The sequence below is a fragment of the Protopterus annectens genome, chromosome 1.part1 (assembly GCF_019279795.1).
Source record: "Protopterus annectens isolate FY-2018-M chromosome 1.part1, PAN1.0, whole genome shotgun sequence".
Lineage (NCBI taxonomy): Eukaryota > Metazoa > Chordata > Ceratodontiformes > Protopteridae > Protopterus > Protopterus annectens.
In genome coordinates, this window is record NC_056726.1 from 1,346,291,069 (window position 1) to 1,346,308,696 (window position 17,628).

General features: G+C 37.6%; 1 protein-coding gene across 3 annotated transcripts in view; it reads right to left on the minus strand.

Moving 5' to 3' along the window:
* The window catches only part of LOXHD1 (lipoxygenase homology PLAT domains 1), a 2,432,812-nt gene that overhangs the window by 939,727 nt on the left and 1,475,457 nt on the right, over nucleotides 1-17,628 (minus strand). For all 3 annotated transcript variants that reach the window (XM_044082024.1, XM_044082018.1, XM_044082011.1), the window contains one exon: nucleotides 6,796-6,900. In XM_044082024.1, the coding sequence (XP_043937959.1) occupies nucleotides 6,796-6,900 (105 nt within the window). The remainder of the gene's footprint in view (nucleotides 1-6,795; nucleotides 6,901-17,628) is intronic.

A 17,628-nucleotide genomic window follows, 5' to 3' on the forward strand; every position in this document is an offset into this window, starting at 1 on the left:
TTCATTGCTTCAGTGCTAAATTACCTTTAAAGCAAAATAATTAGTACATTCGATTACTGACACTTGATGATTTTTAATGATTTAATCTAGGTTGTAACAAGCTGAAATGGTTCTGATGAAGTCCAATGTTTTGGGATGAAAGTGTTTGACCATTTCTGGATGGTTTTATTATTTTTATTAAAGTTTGTGTTGGAAGTCAATTTATTTACACTTTTTGTATCTTTTGGACTGCCATTGAGTTGTGCTTTATTGGGAATTACACCACTACGTTGGCTTGTTCTTTTTACTGGTCAGAGGTTGCCAGCGGTCTTACATGATGTTTTCTTGGTTTTATGTATTGCCATCATCCCACTTCAAGACCTGAGAACCTTTTCTTAAAGACAGTCCAATTCAAAATCTAAGTGTTTCAACCAAGCCATAGTTCTGATACAAACTGAATCCCTGCAGCAATCCAGTTCTGCCATGCAACCTCTTTCCCATCAACATTTATTAGTGGGTGATTCCCAAAGAAAGACATGATTGTGAATTTAACTTTTCTTTGGTGTGGTGCCTGTCATGCTATAGGCTTCAAATCAGAAATCCATCCAGCCAAGATCCCAAACCTTGTGCAAAAGCCTAGATATTGGTAAAGCTATGACCTGACTTCTCAGAAAGACTTCTGAAGTGAGCTATACAGGCTTGGGGAAGATCTTAGCCTTGATACAAAAGTTCCCTGTCCATACCTCTAAACCTCTTAATGCAAGAAATCTGGACAAAGCCCGACAAAAATTGAGGACAAAGACTGAAAAATAGAGACATATTTTAAATATTGCTCTTACAAACTTAGAAAGTTGCTAGAGTAACAGGGTTTGTTTTAACATATATTTTCTGAAGGATGTGAAGTCTGAAACTCAAATGTATGTCATTATTTATTGATGTCAGTCCTCAGATCACCCCAGTGATTTGCCAGAAATCCACACATATTTTGAGGAACAGAAAAAATATAAGCCAAAAATCTGGACATTCCGCAAAAATCTGTACAGTTGAGAGGTATGTCCCTGTCACTGCCCGATCATTATTGGCTAAATTAGGTACACACTCCTCCATGTTTACTTGGAATAAAATGTTTCTGGCAGCTAATCCTGGGACTACAAATCTGCAAATGGAAGCCATCTAGCAGCTTCTGTATTTTATGAATATATCTTGAGTATACCACTTGTGGTATATCTCTCAAGGCAAAAGGAACCTTTGAGAGGATAAACATTCTAACCACTTGAATACAATCCAAAAATGCAAATAGCACTTATTTCATTGAATAAATCAGCATCTGCTGACCTCTAACAATAGCAGGAGATTAAGATCTACCTACCAGCATACTCATACTGCCACTCATCTTGACATCTAAATACATTACCTCCATCACCTTGGTAACAGCAGTCATTCCATTTCTCTGTGTCCAACCTGGAAGCATGGGAGCCAAAAGAGAAATCACCTTTTCATCCTTATTTACATATATTCCTTTCACAAGTCATAAAGCATACTTAAGACAGTTTACATCTGGACAGTAGGGTCACCGAGACTGACCACCCAGTTTTCCACTAACCAGGTGTTGAGAGGATGTTCAGTTTTGACTAATATGAAATAACCGAGCGAAAAATTTGTTGCAGGCATCTGTCCACCATTGTGGCAACCAATATAAAAAAGGTGCTTGGTGCCCAGTAGAAGGGGGATTGAGTCCAAAAGGATTCCACTGGCATACACCTTCACCATGGGAAATCTAAATAACAGATGAACTAGTTGAACAAATTGTGATAGTATGGAGTACAACCTCAGAACTTCCCACAGACAGTCCCTATTCAGAATATCAAATGCCCTATAGAATTCTAGCATTAAGGCACTGGCATCCCAGCCAAAATGCTATATCACTCTCCGAATATTCAACCACATTCATACAGCATCAGGGGCCCCTTGGCAACCCTTAACAAATCCCAAATGATTAGCGGGGGACCAAAAATGGTACAACCCCTTCCAGCCTTGTAGCCAAAATCTTAGCAACTATCTTCAGTTCCATTTGTAGCAGGGAGATAGTTCTATAACTACCAGTCAACAGGGGGTCCTTGTTAGGCTTAACTCATTAACACCAAAACCAAAGTAGATTCTGCTAGAAGGCAAAATAACTAACTAACTAACTAACTAAATAAATAAATAAATAAATAAAACAACAAAAGTAGAATACATGGTAAGTGCTTTTCACATAAAAATTTTGCTTAATCAGACCTTCATCAGAAAAATAAACTTAAAAAAATAACATAAACAAATGTAAATATATTGTGAACAGTTAAAGCTATTAAAACTGTACATACAGCAATGCTACCAGTACGAAGTATACTTTACAGTGATAAGTCAGTGTATAATGTTTTTTTTCCATAAATTTTAATACATTATAATAAACACACACCCCAAATTATATTTTTCAAAACTTTCACATATTTTCACATCTTGAAAACTATACAGCCAAGACATATATAGTCAGATAATTTTTGTTAACCAGACATGAGCTTTCGCATGACAAGAAATTCATCTATAAGTGCCTGTTTATTAAGGTATTTATAGAAATATGAAAACATACGTTCAATTGTATAATTAGCAATGCAAATAGTAACGGATATCTATATATGCAACTTACAGTGCAAATATTGACTGCTTTCTTCAACAAGTAAGGTTTCACCTAATGTCATGCAACAGTTTGTAAGTCAATTGGATTTTGACCCTCCACACCCCCGCTAACTAAGTATACCAACGCCGAGATTGCTCTACAATGGAGAAAAGGGCAAGTTCAGGACTAGGGACAAGCATTTTTTCCACTGGCCATTTGTAGTTCGATGATTATGTGTCGATGATTAGGTGCTCAGGTAACTGACATTCTGATTTGCTAATTTAGACACCAATAATACATTTTTTGCATTTAGTTTTAGACCATGGCTTTGGCAGCAATCATTTGTTTGTGTTAGCCCTTCTTGTAATATGTTGATATCACTGGGTGACACAAGGATTGCTCCCAGTTTGCAATCATTAGTGAACTTGGTGAGTCAGAGGCTGTCTATTTTGGCCTTGACTTCTGAGAAATAGAAGCTGAACAGTAAGGGGCCCAGCACAGACCCATCTGGTACTTCACTGGTGACGTGTCTACTAATGGAAGTGGAGTCACCAATTTTGACAGAGTGAGTTCTGTTGGTGAGCCATTTGGCTACCTATCTAGTAACATAAGGGTTAATCCCTAGCTGGAAGAGTTTCTCAATGATGACAGAGTGGGGAATAATGTCAAAAGCTTTTGGCAAGGTTGAGATAGACTGTGTGCACTGACTTATCTTCATCCATGGCTTTGGTGACATTCTCAAAGAAGTTTACAAGGTTTAATAAGTATGAGCTACCCTTAATAAAGCCAAAATGGTTTGGTCTAGCGTTTGGAGGTCACCCATGTCCTTGTTGATAAGGTCCATGATAATTCTTTCCATGGCCTTGCAGATGAGGCTGGTTAAACTTATTTGTCTGTAGTTCCCAGGGTCAATTAATGGCCTCCTCTGTGCAAGTGGAGTACTGCTGCTGGGAGTACTGCTGCTGGGAGCACTGCTGCTGGGAGTACTGCTGCTGGGAGTACTGCTGCTGGGAGTACTGTTGCTGGGAGTACTGCTGCTGGGAGTACTGTTGCTGGGAGTACTGTTGCTGCTCTCCATTCTGCAGAAACATAGCCAGTTTTTAAGCTATAATTAAAGAGAAAGCCAGGTGGGTCCACTAGGTCTTATTTTAGATTGTTTAGTAAACAACCTGAGATATTATCTGGTCCCATTGAAGCTGTGTTTTTGGTCTTGCCAAGTGCAGAGATTACCTGTTCTAGAGATATTAGGCAGAAGGCTGGTATCAGGTATGCTTTGGGATATGGTAGGTGGAGTTAGAGGTAACATTTGCACTGAATATGTCAGTTAGCAGGTTGTTGATATCTTACAGTGTAGTATAAGTGATCCCATCTTCAATCAGTTCAGCACATAGCTAGGCATTCCCTTTTAGACTTTGGCAACACAAATGCTTCTGCTAAACTTTGCAAATATATCATCTTAGACTTCTTCACATCACGCTTTACAACTTTCACTATGTTTAGATTTGATGAAGTTACCAAATATTCATGCAGTCCCACAACCCGGATGTATATAAGCATTCAGTTTTGAGGAGACCCATACTCCTTCAGAGTGAAGGATATATAATCTTGCTATGCACTCATTTTTATACATCATTTGATACGCAAGACACATTTTTCTTTTTTTCTTGTCCAACTGACTCAATAACTTTTGGGACCAATCAATCACACCAAAATTGTAAGTTAGAACAGGAAGAACAAATGGATTTATAGCTGGGACTTTACTCCCAGATGTCTAAACAGTTGTAAATATTTACTTCAGCCTTCTGTCGTATTCCTTATTATTTTTTTCATGTTTTATTGTTGACCCTTCATCTATTCCCAAATATTTATACACACCCTCCTGCACACGTTCCTTTATATCCCATTCCTGCCACAGCTTGATATTTTCTTGGTGCTGCAGCTATCTTTTTTTAAATGTTGCTTGTACAAACTTATAAAAAGAAAATGTCAGTCTTAAATAAACTGAGAAAAAAATAACCATTGTTCCTCATCTAAACTGCATCATTTTAAATCATCCATAAAAGTAAATGAGATGTCTTTGAACATGGTTGTTTATTGGGAGTTAAGCCGTAACCATAGCTTAATAGGTTAAGAGTAAGACAAAACAGTAATAACGACAAAGAATCACATTGGGATATCCCCCTTTGAATTTTTATCCCTGGGATAATAATTTGCCCTTTTTCATCATTTAGCTATAAAACAGTTTTCCATTGTATCATAGTCACTGCAATGTAAATGATCAGTGTATGGTGTATATTATACATTTGAAAGCACTCCATTATCCATGAATGTGGGATGATGTTGAATGCTTTTTTGTAATCTATCCATGACACAATTAGATTCTTCTTTTTTTTGCTGCCACGTATTACGTTTTTTTTTTTTAACAGTAGATTTTTTTTAACATTTCTTGATCAGGAAAGTCTGACTAAGACAGAGCCTATTTTCAGTGGAGGCCAAGACAGAAATGCTCTAGAGGCATGTCTTTGGAATGTGGGAGGAAACTAGAGTACCTGGAGGAAACCCACGCAAACTCAGGAAGGACATGCAGACTCCGCACAGAAGGCACCCCAGCAGAGAATCGAACTAGAGAACCTCTTGCTGTGAGGCAACAACGTTACCACTGTACCACTGCACTGATTATTTGTGCCATATAACTTTCTTTTATTACCTTTTTGTTCTGCTGCCATATCTGATTTTCTTTTCTTGATAGCTATAAACTCTGTCGGTATCAGTTCCAGTACAAAATTTATATATTGCTGGAAGGCAAGTTGTTGGTCTCTAGTTCTTAACATAGCTTTCAGGTTTACTCTTAAGGAGACGTGTCTTTTTTCTGCTGTTAACCAGGTTGGTATCTGTTAGGGATGTGCTCATTAGTAATTATTTTTTTCTCAGGGCTAAATCTTTGTGTAAAGAGCTTAATACCTTCAGCCAGAAGTTAAGTAATGCATTGGAACCAGGGTTTTCCAGTTAGGAGCTTTTATTAATTTACTAAGGTATTATGGATTTTACAAGCTATCCCTTGTATCTCTCACTAAGCAAACTTAACAGATGGAAATAAGTGATGAATTTGGAACCCCAGCAGTGCACAATGCTAGTTACAATGGGGACCTCGCTCTATTCTGCCTGAAGATGGGGCATCAAGCTTGTGTTACAATGGTGGTTACTTTGTTAGGAAGGTTACAATGACACTTAAAAGTTACTGCAGGCTCACAGTTTACTTCCATCTTTAAGATCATCTGTTATAGGAACCACAACCTTTGTTTCTAAATGTAGTCTGATTAGGTCAGTAGCCCCTCAATGTTCAACAAAACCTGAAGCCCATCAGAGCCCTAGAAAGGTATCTAATCACTTTGGAGACTGCCTCCTTTTATTAATCCCATTGGATGGCCTTTCACTAAATGGCAGAATAAGGGTATTAGAGTCTGTGGAAAATTAATTAATTCTGATGAGGCTGTCTCATTCAAAAACTTCATGCATTCAGCACACATTGTAGAGCATAGAAATATTCCTTTATAATCACGTGCATGTCTGACTTTTAGCTTTCTTCTTAATTCATGTACTTCATCAGGCAGAGTCTGAATGAAGTGAAATGAATTATGATCAAAGCACCTCCTCTAGGTTTATCATTTTATAACAAAGAGTTGTTTTGAGTCATGTTCCCAATAATAATGGATTTTATTTTCCATTTTTTTAAATGTTAAACAGTATTTACAAAGTACAATGTGTCAACTGTAAATTGCTGTTTACCAAGTAGCCCACGTCCTCTTTGAAAAAAATGCGTATGACCTCTTTCAGTACATCAGAAGATAAGCAGTGCAAGAGAAGAACTTGGTCTTACCTGCTTATTACTCAGGATTAAGATCTCAGAATATGAAATGATTAGGGCAGTATTCAGATTTAATCGAGTGACATCTCATTTTCTAGGAAACTGAAGTTTCCAAATATGAAAAGGGAGGCAAGACCCGTTATAGTAATATGTGTCCACTGAAATGCAGCCTGTACATTTCTTGCGATTTTCAAACTATGTTTTAATTGTATATGTCTATTTCGTTAGATAGTTAATTAGTTATATTTTGAGGAACCAGTTAGTTCTACTGTCCACAGTCCATTTTCATAATTACCTGTGTCATCTCTTTCCCCATACAAGACAATGAAGACATTGGCATCGGTCCCAGAATTCTTCTTGTCTCCTGTTTTCACTCTTACAGTGTAGGTGGTTGATTGTGCTACAGAAAAAAAAAATCCATATGGACGTTAGGATGTTAAACTGTCACAGCCATCATATTGTTCTTATATCATTTTAGGATCTCACATGATTTGTCTAAGTCCATGACCTATTAATAACTTATTATAATATTTGTTCATACTGACATACAGACTACTTTGTATTCTTTACAGGTTTCCCAGGCTTCTAATTCCTTCTGATTTCATAACATGAGAAAACCTACAAAATTGTAAAAACTTATTTCTACACGGTAGGTTTATGCACTAGAGTGAATTATTCATTGAGAATAATAAAATGCAACTCTATTAACGCTCTGAAACAGTATTACAATAATGAGAATATCTGTTTAACCTAATGTCATCATGCCAATTATCTGACATCAGCATGCATAAGTGACACCAAGGCTGTTAAAAAATAAAACTTCTTAATAAAAAAAGCCAAAATGTATTTAACATATGCAACTAAAACGAAGTTGTGAAATCATAAAAAATACCTCATACCCCCAAATGTTTACTGTTGCTGTCTCTATAACAAAATATAGATGAACAAATTGTAGGCACCCTTATTTCATATAATGAACTTTGTGCCATCTGCACCACAGGGGAACCACATCTCCCCTTGTAACAGTCATGCTCAAATGTAACATCTGACTGAATTTCCTTATGGCATGTCCAGTCTTTGAACAGCTAACTCCCAAAGAAAATCTTCCATAATTGAAAATCGGATTGCCATTGAGACTGAAACTAACATAACAAGTGATATTTCAAGTAATTTCACAAGATAAGGAAATGTTTGAAAACATATCATAATTGCAGCTACAGTTCAAATAGTATTAAACAGTAAAGACACTCAGAAAAATAGGATTTATTATTTGCCATCAATAGCAGTGAAATGCATCACTACAGTTCAAAACTAAATACTACTGCTCATATCAAAAGACAAAATAAATGGCAGTACAAGAATATATTTGGAAATATATCAATAAAATATGACTGTGTATATGAAAAAATATAGACCCAAGTGACCATTCATTCTATGGCCCAACATCATTATCATTAGAGTGAATGCATGCAGTTTATTCTATACCAGTATGTTGTATTTCACAAGGGTTTGTGATTGCAATTTTGTAACTGTCAGCAAAAGAGAAATGCAGTCATTTTTGTAAGATTTGCATAAATGTGCTACTTGCAGAGATGGTTAAACAATGCCTTTTGTAAAACCAGTTTAATTAACATTTGTTTCAGTGGAGTGAGCTGTTTAAACAATTCCTTTTATAAAACAGTTATATTAACATTTGTTTCAATGGAGTGAGATTTAGCTCACAGAGGAAGAAGAGGTGGAAGGCAAAGTGTTAAAATAAAATGTATAAATAAAGGACTTTGCAAAGTTAAAATGGTGGATCACTATGGTGTTGCTCCAACAGGTAACGTGAACTGCAGTTGAAGAGCAAAGTAAACAGGACAGGAATATTGAAGGTAATAATCTGCTTTATAGGTAGCCAGACTGCAGAACTGAAGTAATACAGTATGTTGCTATCTTGAAACCATGGTTAGTAGATGAGCTGAAGAATTTTGGGCCAGCTGCAAACAACTGAGTTCAAAATCAGGTAAATCAGCATATAATGGGCTGTAGTAGTTTAAACAGGAAGAAACTGGAACACGCAACACCATAGGGATATCACTGACAGCAATAAGGCTCTTGATAATGGTAATGTTCTGCAGACTGAAACATGATGATTTGACCATAGCAGAAATTTGGCCCTTGAGATTTAATCTGTCATGACATATGACACCTAAAACACACATCTTTGACACAAAAGAAAGTTTGTCACCCCAGTAAAAAATATTTGGAGATAAAATAGGAATGAATGAGTCCCTCAGTGTTGCATGAACCATCAGATTGATAGTCTTAGAGATACTGAGCTTAAGCCTCTTGCTGACCAACCAGTCACAGATATGTACAGATCTATATACAGTAATACCACATGACCTTGGCATCGACTGAGTTGTTTATTAATCAGGAAAGGTATTGATAACCAGGAATTGTCCTTGATTCAGGAATTGTTGGACCTGATTCTAACTAATAATTATTTTTTATTTAATGGTACATACTTCTTGCAAACTGAGGGAGTGAGCTTTGTTAATTTAGTCATCGTTTTTTGGGAACATGAATATGTTTTTAATAACAACCCATGGTCCAAATACATTCATTATTACATGCGTTATTTGGATGACATCTTTATTATAATTAAGGGAGGTCATAATATATATTTTTTAGAATTGTTAGACTATTTCAATAGCACAACCCAATTTTTGAGCTTCACTAGTGAATTTCAGAAAGATGAGATATCTTATTTGCATGTCCTACTTAGGAAAGATAGGATTAGGCAAGTATATGTAGCCATGATCTACAGGAAAGAAACCTACTGAAATTCTTACCTGCATTTTTCTACCTCACATCCATTCCATCAGAAGAGGTCATAAAATGACAGCTGGTGAGAGCTGCGAGAATGATTTCTAATATTCTGATTTCCTGACTGAATGTGAGTTTTTGAAGGGATTATTTTTGAAGCACGGATATCCTATCACTTTATTAGATTCACTAATTTCTGAAGTCCAAAAAAACCTCTAAGGTACTCTTATAAAAGGAAATCCTCAGGATCACTCTTTCCATTAAGGAACTACGCTTCAATGGTGATTGTACTTCTGGTACTTTTTACTTCAATAAAGTACGACCTTCTAGAATCTGAACTTCGACTACGTTGATTTTTTGCCACCACGGTGAGCAGAGCTCCTTAGCCGAGGCACATTTACATTGTTTTGCCTGTTTTTTCTGTGCGTTTCATCTTTGATTTCTAGCTGCCACACTAGTGGTTGCTCTCACCAGGTGACCTGACCAACCGGAACTACGACCTGTATACGAAGCCTTTCTAAAGGCTTTACTCAGCCTTCAACCACAAGTGCTCAGGTACACACAGCCTTTCTCAAGGCTTTACCGGTAGCCCAGCTTCTTCACCGACATCCCACCATACCTTAATTAAGGCAGCCTACCTGGTCATCCATTTGTTCTTGGCTTTCCTAGGGTATTTTATTCATGGACATTTTTCCTCCTCTGCATAGGAGCTTGAATACCCAGGTCCCACAGACAATCATTTTCCTGCTGATATTCTAGGAGGTTCGGAGAATGCAGCTATGCAAACCTCCTGAAAACAGTACCACTGGCCATAGCCTTGAAAGAAGTGTCAACAGAGTCATACACAAACTGTAAATAATAAACAGTGATCTGTGCACTAGAAGAAACTACATTATTTAAAGCAGATTTTTCCTCACAAGAAGAAACCCACCTAAAACATTAGTCATACGTTCACATTTTTGAGCACAAACTGTCTTTAACCTATGAGCCTGACAATTCAAAATTATGAAAATCAAAACTGCAGAAGTATACATTTTTTTCCTTTCTTATCAAGAATTTTCCCATTCGGAAGGAGTAGGATTGTAGTTAACTAACTGTTTAGCATCAGTGGGATCAACTAAAGCTATAGCTGCTGGGTCAGGCTTGGGAAATGTGTATAAAAACTTAAAAAAGACAGAAACTTTATACATACTATCTGCCTTTTTGGGGCAGCTGGCTGACTATTTATTTATTTTACATTTGTTAACCAGGAAAGTCCGACTGGATACAGGTCCATTTTCAGCGGAGGCCCGGGGAGAAAAGCTCCAAATGTACAAAAACAAGTGTAAATACAGTGAAATTATTACAGCGAAAAATCTTTACACAAGTATAGATCAAGAAACGGGCATTGAATTTATGAGGGAATATTTGAATACACACACGGATTTTTCGGGGACAAAAGTCAACTCACTCTGCACTTTAATGGAATTAGTTTTGGAAAATAATTTTTTCAAATTCAATAATAACATTTATAAACAAGAGTGCGGAGTAGCCATGGGCTCTAGAGTAGCCCCTTCCTTTGCTAATATTGTCATGGCAAATTGGGAGACTAGATTTTTGAAGACAGACACTTTATTCAAGAAAGTTTCTATGTATAGTAGATACATTGATGATTTACTATTTCTGTGGAAGGGAGAAAAGCATGAATTTATAGAATTGGTACAGGACTTAAATCAGACAACCAATTTTTTGTCCTTTAAAATAGGGGATTTTGGTAAGAGCATCACCTTTCTAGATTTGACGCTCAGTATAAACAGTGGTGGAAATAGCTTTAGTAGCAAAATTTATAGGAAACCATACTTTGCCAATAGTTATTTACACAAAGACAGCTTACATCCAGCACACATGAAAAGAGGAGTAATCAAAGGACAGATAATCAGACTCAGTAGACTAACATCTGATGAGGAGACTTTTTCAAAAGAATTGGGTCTTTTGAAAAGTCTTTTCTGAGAAGAGGGTACAACAAAATTTTCTGGAAAAATAGAAAGAGAAGCTATACCCCTGAGGAAAGGAGTAGCCAAACCAATTCTACATTCAGAAGAAATATCAGTAGGTGCACCAGTGGTGTGTAAGAACGTTAGCACCACAGATAAGCAAGTGGAAGAATTTTCAATAGCATTTCCACTACCCATAGTCAATGAAATGTGGAACATCAAATCAGTTATAGAAAACAACTGGAAAGTCATCATGGGTAATAGGGACTTAGTCTCAGCCATCGGACATAAACCCGTATTTACCTACAAAAAGACAACTAATTTAAAACAGTTGTTAGAATCAGGTAAAAATGAAAACAGAAATCTAGAAAGGAGTTGTACAAACAAGAAAGGGACGTACAGTTGTACCAACTGCAAACAATGTAGATACATGAGCAACACTTCATTTGTTACAGTTGAACATTTGAACTATACCTTTTGGGCTAAGGAATATCACAACTGTAACAGTGAGTTAGTAGTGTATTTGGCAACTTGTGTATCGTGTAAAAATTACTACATTGGGAAAACTAAGAGAGTATTCAAAAGGAGAGTATACGAACATGTTCTTGCAATCAAAAAGAAAGACAAAAATAATGCACTAGCTAGGCATGCAGTTACATGTATAGATTTCAAGAAATTTGAATTTTTCATTTTAGACAGAGTGAGAAAGGAACTGTTTTCAGGAGATCTGAACAACTCTTTAGAATGTAGGGAATCTTTGTGGCAGTTAGTATTTGGGGCCGATCAAACACCAGGGCTAAATGAAATGATAAATTTAAAGTGTTTTCTAATTTATAGATAGTTGGTCACTTAAGACCAAAGATGAATTAAAGTAGACCACACATACACAAAATATAAGAACATGTAGTTAATTTGATATGACACTAATAACAATAGTAAATAAACACAGCTTTTTGAAAAAACATTACATAGGTACATTATTTAATAGTAAGAAAGTGACAAAAAAAGAATAAGATTCAATTTTTAATGAAAGTAATTTAATAACTAATTAATTAATTGTTAATTAATTTTGTAATCAAATGACATCATTTCCTGTGGAAATAGTATTTAAACAACAGTTTTTTATTAAACAATGTTTCTGAGGAAGTTCACGTTAATAAAAGTGAATGAAAGCGCTTAAATCTTATTTGGAGAAGAGTGAGAATTTTTCTTTGGAGTCCATACAGATTATTGCCTGGCTTTTGTGTGTTTTTTTAATATTATGTCATTCAAGGAGGGCTTTGAGGTTTTTTGCCTTTCTATAAACAACCAATGGGTGATTACCAAGTTTTTGGTGTACTGTGTTGTCCTTTTTGAGTAAGTCCCAATTTTTACGTAGTGCTTGAACACAGTCACTACTATTGAGACTGTATGTTGTTATGAATGTGACACCAAAACATTCAGAAAGATGCCTACTTGTGTGGACATTTACTAAATCTGTGTTCAAGGATTCAGTGTCATTCATAAGAACCAATTCTCTATTCAAGATTGGTTTATAAAAACGACACTGACGCTTAGACGACACTTCTTCTATAATAGTGTCTAACATTTCATGTGGGTAACCCTGGTGTAAAAACATATTCCTTAGGTGTCCACATTCATTGGCAAAATCACTATCCAATGTGATAATGCGGGCTGCCCTCACTAGCTGACCTTTGACGATCGCCCGCTTCTGATGAAAAGGATGACAACTTGTGTAGTGCAGGAATGAGTTGGAGTACGTTACTTTCCTATCTATATTAGCTGTATATGTGTGAAAGCTAGTATCTTTAGAAAGTAAAATGTCCAAGTGCGGGATGGCTTTAGTATGGAAACTAGCAGTGAATTTCAAAAACTGTGTAGTTGAATTAAAATAGTCCACTAACGCTTCAATCGTGGGCAAGTCACCGTCCAGGAGGATAAAAATATCGTCCAAGTAACGGGTGTAAAAAATCACCTGGTCTTTAAATGGGCAGTTAGTGGACAGAGGTTAATGTCCTTGATAACAGCATCACCACTATCCACAATATGACAGGCATAGGTATGAATATGCCAGAATACTTATGTTCATCAAGCATACGCTACAAACCATTCAGAACACCAAGATGAAAAAACTGGTCAGAGACAGAATGGCATATGAAAGTCAGCAAGCATACTCTCCGCTGCCCAAGGCACAAATTTGGGGTACTAAGAAATTTGCTAAATCAACAGTTAATATTCCATTTAATAATGAGAATATGAATGGGAAGAATGGGAAGAACAATAATAATGCTATTAATCCCGTGACTGATACCATCCATTAAGAGGAACACCCTCTTCAAAGGTCAGAGAGGATCCGGAGCAGAAACCAAATAAATCCCCAATGGGGAGGTCATAAATGTGACACACCCTCATGGAGCAATCGACTTCCTTCATCAATGTAAAACCCACCTCACCACTCCAACCAATCACGTGCCAATTGGAGGTGGAGATAATAGAGGAAGAGGGTTCATGCTATGAAATGATGAATGATCCTCAAATCATAGTGAGTAATGGGGGTGATTTTAAGATCTATAATTATTCAAGCTTGTCACTTGATGCAGAATGTGCTGATTTATTTGCAAAGGGCTTCTCTTTTGTTCTGAGTAAGGGAGCATCTCTCACAGAATGTCTTATTGACTTGAAGCTCTATTTAAGGAAAGTAAGGATGTGCCTGATGTTTTAAGCATTTTCAGGTGGTGAGTACTTTCAATCCACCTGTATTGTATTTATATGAAAAAATCTGTGAGTTGGATTTGAAAGATTATTTCCAACTTCAACAAAAATCTGGATGGAATAATTTTCAGAGCAAGACTCGGAGTTAGTGAAATATCTCAAAGGTGAAAATGTCTGGATTATGGCACCCGATAAAACAGGTGGTGTGATCATCATGGATTTAATAGATTATAATGACAGAGTACTGAAGATTTTAAAAGGGCAGGCATATTTTTTGTCCAGCTTAAATGAACTTAATGGGGCACACAACTGTATATTCAGATACAAATCAAGGACATGCTTATTGATAAATGTATCACAAAGGAAGAATTCATTTATATCAATATTTTGTCACCTAGGATCTCCACTATGTTTGGAGTCCCTAAAATACACAAAGACATTCAGGATCCCCCTTTATGTCTGATAGTGAATAGCAAGGGTTCAATAGCTATGTGAGTGCATGCTTCCTTGACATCAGGCTGAAACCGTTACTGAGAGACGAGGTGAATTTGTGCATTGACTTGTGGCACTTTCTGAGAAAGGTCAGTGAGCTGGGGTATGAAGATTCTGGCATTTTTATTACTGTGCTTGTGAAGGATCTGTACATGGTCATCCCCCATGATTTGGGGGTTGCATGGTTCATGTATTATTTAAACAGAAAAGGACTAGAACAGGATCACATGAACCTTTATGAAGAAATCATGGAAATGATTCTCGAAAATAATTTCATTTGGTTTAATGGTGAACATTTTTTACAACAGGAAGAGGTGGCTGTGGGTTCACTGGTTGGTTCTTGGGTGCGAACCTAGATACATTACAGGGTGCCTCTTCCATGAGCATTTTAAACTCTATTTATGTTATTTGGATGACATATTCATTGTTTGGAAGGGGGAGGATGAGACAATTGGATCTTTTATCAACTATAACAATAAGACTACAACATTTGTGAGGTTACAAGTGATCACAATCATATGAGTCTTCCGTATTTGGATGTTGCCTTATCCAGGACAGTGTGAATAGGCATTATGTGTCGAGGATCCATTGGAAGGCCACTTATTTTAATACCCTGTTACATTTTTCTAGCTCCCAACCCTTTTTCCAAAAGAAATCCATGGTAAAGGTCAATTTATTTGGGTGGCCTGGATAATGACATAGGATATCCAATTCATAGGTTCATAGGATCATAGGTAGGTACTAGGCTATTGGCCCTAGGGCCTATATAAGCCTAGCCAAAAAGGTACCCTGGCTTTCTCCACCCAAGAAAATTATTTTCCTGTGCCCCTGTCAAGCAGAGCCACAGAAGTGATCCCCGGGATGAATTTCCTATTTCCCATCCAATCATCAAGATTTTTCTTGAAAAATGCTAATGAGGAGCTCTGTTTGACATTGATAGGTAGTCTGTTGCAGAGTATGGGAAGTCTGTGGAACAGGAATCTATCCCTCCAGCATATTCTGTTTATTGTGGTGACAAGGTTTAGGTCCCTAGAGCATGTAGCTCAGAGAGATTGGGACTTCTTTAAGTGGAGCATGTCCAACAGCTCTGGGTTTGACATAGCTTTGTATGTTAGGCAGAGATCACCTCTGAGTAGGCGATATGCTACGGAGTAAAGCTGGAGTTTTTTGAGACGGTCTGCGTAGGGCATCTGTTTGATGCCAGTAATCCTCTTTGTTAGGTATTTCTGCAGCCTTTCCAGTTGTTGTAGATGTCTTGTGAGGTACATACCAAAAGGGGAGTTGTACTCTATAATGGGTCTAATGAGTAATGAGTAGAGGGGAACAATGACCTCTTTTTTCCTGGATGAGAAACCTTTTGTGATGAGGTGTGCCACATAGAAGGATTTTCTGACCACTGTGGCGATGTGATTATCAAAGGAGAGACTACTGAAAACCTGTGTCCCAAGGTCTCTTATCACACTTTCAGTGTTAAGTAGACTACCACCTATGTGGTAGTTCATGGGTACAGAGTTTTCACCAAAGGGGATGACAATGCACTTCTGGCACTGAGCCTGAGGCCATGGCTTTGACACTAGGCATCTGTCTCAGTGAGGCCCTTTTGTAGGATGTCCACATCATTAGGAGTTTCGATTATGGCTCCTAGTTTGCAGTCATCTGCGAAATTAGTTAGCTAAACGCCTTCTGTGTTAGCCAGTACTTCAGAGAGGTAGATACCAAACAAGAGAGGATCCAGGACTGAACCCTGCTGTGCTCCACTTGTCACTGGTCTGAAGTTGGATTTGGAGTTTGCTATTTTCACAGTGTGGGTTCTGTCACTTAGCCAGTTGGCAACCCATCTTGTGACATAGGGATTTATACCTAGTTTAGTGAGTTTATCTATAATTCTAGCTTGGGGGATGGTGTTGAAAGCCTTGGCTAGATCTAGATAGGCTGTGTGAACCACCTTACCCTAATCTATGGCTTTGGTGACTGCTTCAAAAAAGTCTAGCAGGTTTAGGAGACATGATCTGCCTTTTACAAACCCGAACTGTGTGGGGTCCAGAGTTTGGAAATTACCAATGTCTTTGTTTATGAGTTCCACAATGATATATTTTTAGGCCTTGCAGACCAGGCTCGTCAGGCTAATGGGGCAGTAGTTCTTGAGGTCGGTGGTGGCTCCCCCTTTGTGGAGTGGGATAACCACCGCAGTGCACCATTCAATGGGCACATAGCCTTAGGTAAGGCTATGATTGAACATGGTACTTAGGTGGGGTGCCAGCTCATTCTGTAGTTCATGCAGAATGCAGCCTGTGATGTTGTCAGGTCACATGGATGCTGTGTTCTTGGCTTTGGAGAGTGAGGTTTTTATCTGTGCAGCCGTGATTACAGGAACTTTGCATTCTTCCGTTAAAGAGATGGCCCCTTTAGGGGGTGAGAGGGGGGAAAAGTTAGCACTGAACCTATCTGCTAGGATGTTGGCAATATTAGTTGGTTCTGTATATTTAGTGTCATTGTGTTGTAACTCAGAGCAGATCTGAGTGTTGCCATTGAGATTCTTGACATAGCTATAGAATGCTTTGTGGATGTCTTTAGAATCAGCGGCGATTTTGTTTTCATAACTAGCTTTGGAGGATTTTATGAGGGATCTCAGCTTCTTACTGAGGCTGACCAGGGAGTTCCTCCAATCATGGGATTTTACTCTTTTTTGCAACTGTTTCTTTTTTCTGTAGAGTTTGTTTATGGCAAAAGACCACGAGACTGGCTTCCTCTTTTTGGAGGATAGCATCTTGGTTCTGTTAGGGATAGCACGATCCATGCACTCATGTAAGTGCTTATAAAGTGCATTTGTGTAGGATTCAGCAGTTGTACCTCTATTGTCCATCTGCATGAGTGTCGTGAAGTTTGCCACATCTGTCTTAATAAGCATGAAGTTGGCTTTGGAGACATTTTTTTTAGTTTTTTTTCCCTAATGGGGGGTGGGGCGGGATGTGGATGTTTAGGGTGATTAGTTTGTGGTCGGATCTGACCAACGAGGAATTGACCTCTGATGTGGAATAGCAGTTGCCCATGTTGGTAATGACCAGGTTTAGTATACTGCTGCCCCTGGTGGGGGTGTGTGGATAAGTTGATCTAAGGCGTTGGAATTTATGAATTTCAGA